Genomic DNA, 3,595 nt, shown 5'->3' on the forward strand with positions numbered 1-3,595 from the left:
GGTGAGACTCCTTGATTTAATCGACACTATCATGAGGTTCATTAATGGACTGGTCTTTGTTTGCCACCCTGTTTAGGCCAGTTTGCTAGGGGTAACCCTATAGGGAATACATATTTCCAGAGAACATAGTTCTGTGGATCACTGGGTGCCCAAGTTCCCTCTTCATCATGCCAAGGTCACAGTCCTTGGACTGAATCCTTGAAATAACTTTTAGGAAATAGAAATAAAAAGATATATAATATGGTGAGAACCCAGCAAATGCATCCTTCATTCCTACTTCATATTGTATATTTATAGTTCAACAATGTCCATAGTTCAGTCTTTTTTAAATGTTATGTTTTATCATATATTTGCACAAATTTGAATTATGTTTTAGTGCTCTTGATTATATGGAGAATGTTTTAACACTTAAACACTTAAAATGGTTAAACAACCTTGTGCTCCTTTGTTTATCAGACACTGGGCAACATCCAGCCAAATGGAGATGTTAAACAGAAATGTAATTTGTTTGGTTTAAAACAAATAACTTAAAAATATTCGTATTAGGCATAAAATTTTTCTCATTCCAGATCCACAAGAAAGGTTTTCCTCTTTGTTTGCAGAGTACATTTAGGCATGCATTTTAGATGTATGAGAAATATACTATAGATAGGGAAGGGAAGCAAATTACTGAGCTTTTCTTTGTCTTCCAGGCAAAAAGTTGATCCCTTCTTTAGTGTACAGTCATGATGTGGTTCTGTATCCTGGCAGGTCATCTGGCGAACAGACAGAACATTGCCAGTTTCTTTAGCTTTTATCAGACTGAATACTGGACCTTCAGCTCCCGAGCCAGTTGACACAAGGCACAGAAGGAACAGCATGTCATAATCAGCCAGTCTCCACACACATTACCCTGCACAGACAAATAGAGATATTGTATTATATAATAATAATAATAATAATAATAATAATAAAGTCTTTATATAGAGCCTTTCCTATGATCATTATACCAAGTGCACAGCCTATATCTCCTGACTAATAATAATAATAATAAATTTTATTTATAACGTACTTTTCATTGACAAAATCTCAAAGTGCTACAACAAGAGCAATAATCACAAAGTTTAAAAGACTAGATTAGATTTACAATCTCAGCAGTTATATGCTTTCCTAAATAAAAAAAAAAAAAAAAATGACAATTACAGATTGACTTACCGGGATTTTCCTTCTTTCTCTCAGACCAGTCCGAATGGCAAGGAGTGTCCCCGGCAGACACGGCAGACAACAGCACTCACCATAGTCCTGTGCCACTTTGCATGCCAGGATACAGGGAATGAAGGTTCCACAAACACCTGGGAATAAGATGTATATGAAAAGGTGTTTTAAGAACATCCAATTAACAAAGACGTTAAGTCATCACAAAAAATCTAAATAAAAATGAATGTATATACAGTATATCAAAATTTAAAACAAAAAATGTAAACACATTTTGCCAGTCATATCAGTAAATGCTGATAGTAAAAAACATTTTAATGAATTGCTGACACTTAAAAATAATACATATTCATACCACATACTATATAAAAAAATAAAACTAAGCCAACCACAAATTATTTATTTATTCTGTCGTGGAGGCCTGTATTAGAAAAAAGAGCCATCTAGGAGAATAAGTCCTAGTATGCTGGGAAAATTACCCTGATTTAAGCCAATTCAGTAGACAAGTATATGGAGAATAATAAAGTACAGAGTTTCTGCAAATCCCCAGGCTACAAGTTGTCCACATGTGTGTTCACTAAGCTGTTTTGGAGCTCTGTGCTCAGACACTGGCAGTTCAGGGACTGCCTGGTAAACTCAACCATTTAAGTTTTATGGATTGTGATTTGGGGTGTACAAAACTTAAATTTCTCAAAGACATGTTTAACTGTTTACTGGATTTGTATTACTCCTAATACTGGAAGAGATGACTTCTCCTGAGCCAGGATTTGCAGAAATTATAGCTATATGGTCATATATATATTTTTTTTTCTTTCATGAATTAGTTTACTTCTTTCAAATTATTTTTTTCACTTTCCCCAGTTAATGTATGTCAGTCCTTAAGAAGCTTGATGCAGTCTTGTGTATGGAGGATCATTAATGCAGATGACACCACTGTCTGAAGTTCCTATATCTCTAACCTTTAAGCTAATTCACATTTGTTGTTCAGACCACCAGCTTCATTGAATTTCTAAAATAAACTTTCATTCAGTTTAACAGAAGGAGTGTTTTCTTAGTTCAGTTGGTTTCTCTCTTCTGCACTGTATGACCTAGCACATGTCAGTTTAAAAATAAAAATACAGTTTTTTCTCCATTTTCAAGAACTGCTGAATTTTAATTGTTCATATTAAGCCTAATTCTTGCTACAAAGATTTCAATAAAGGGGTCTGCAACCCTTCGATTGTTCCATCATAGCTCCAATATGACATTCTACTTACTGAGCCCTGGACTCCTTTGCAAATGTTATTCACTCACTGTTTTTTTTAATTTGTTTTTTATCACAATATTAATTACACATTATTCTTTACAATTTTAAATTACACTTTAAAGAGAACAAAAGGTGCATTGTTCATCAGAAAAGGTCATACAAATGAAATCAAAATAAGCAGATGACTTCAAAATTACATAATCGGTCTATACTATAGGTATAATGCGGATAATCATAGACATAACAAAGGGAAAACTGACAAAACCCCAGTGCGTTTAACCATCTTACATCCCTCATCCCACTTCCACATTTGTCATACCATTTTTATGTTCTCTGTTTATATTTATGACTTTAAAATGGCAGTCTGACTATGTCCTTTGTACTCCTGTACTCATTCATAATATCAGAAACTCACAGATTCCCATGTCCGAGCAACAGTCACATAGTTCAGTGCTCCAAGCTCCAGGGCGAGGGATAGAAAATGCCGTGGGAATCATCGGTGCAGGCTGAACAGTCACAGGATGAGCCATTTCTTATGCTGTGGAATAAAAAAAAAAAAAACATTAACACAAGAGGGCTAGAATTGTTCCATTAGCAATAACCTATTAGTTTACATCGCATAAAATACAGAATACATACCTGTAACCTTGAATCCTTCAAACCAAGCAGACGTAAGAGATTAACTTTGCAATAACAGCAATAACATATAAAAATAATAATAATAAAAGGGGTCTGATTAAAATGTGCACATGTAGTAGTATCCCAGAAGTGTTTACCAATTTGGCAATGCAGGAATTGCTTATATACCACCTGTAGCTCCTTAATATTTCATCAATCCTGTATTTATGAGACTGACGTTTCCAAGGTGCTTTTGACACCAAGAACACACTACAAATGTAACTGATCTCTAAACAGTGCAGGGTTTGGATCTGTTGGTCAGAGCTCCTTGCCATAGACAAAAGAGGATTGGCTTTCACACCTCCACCCAGAGCTTAGTAATTGGTGTTTTGTCTTTGACAGATGCTTGACTAAACAATAACATTTCACTTATAAAGTTCTTCCTTTTTTCCATTCTTTATTCAGTCTTTAACTACCTTCCAGGTCATTAGGAAAGGTTTCAGAGGAATGAGTATGCTATATGTAAATTATCTTGAA

General features: G+C 34.7%; 1 protein-coding gene across 1 annotated transcript; it reads right to left on the reverse strand.

The window, feature by feature from the left end:
• Positions 1–758: 758 nt before the first annotated feature.
• On the reverse strand, positions 759–3,156 carry cnfn (cornifelin). The gene is made up of 4 exons (XM_039770752.1): positions 3,080–3,156; positions 2,856–2,978; positions 1,195–1,331; positions 759–892 (listed from the first exon to the last, which is right to left on the reverse strand). The coding sequence occupies exons 2-4, from the start codon at positions 2,968–2,970 to the stop codon at positions 797–799; spliced, it is 348 nt and encodes a 115-aa protein (XP_039626686.1). The 5' UTR covers positions 2,971–2,978; positions 3,080–3,156; the 3' UTR covers positions 759–796.
• Positions 3,157–3,595: the final 439 nt, after the last annotated feature.

This window comes from Polypterus senegalus, chromosome 12, assembly GCF_016835505.1.
Source record: "Polypterus senegalus isolate Bchr_013 chromosome 12, ASM1683550v1, whole genome shotgun sequence".
NCBI lineage: Eukaryota > Metazoa > Chordata > Cladistia > Polypteriformes > Polypteridae > Polypterus > Polypterus senegalus.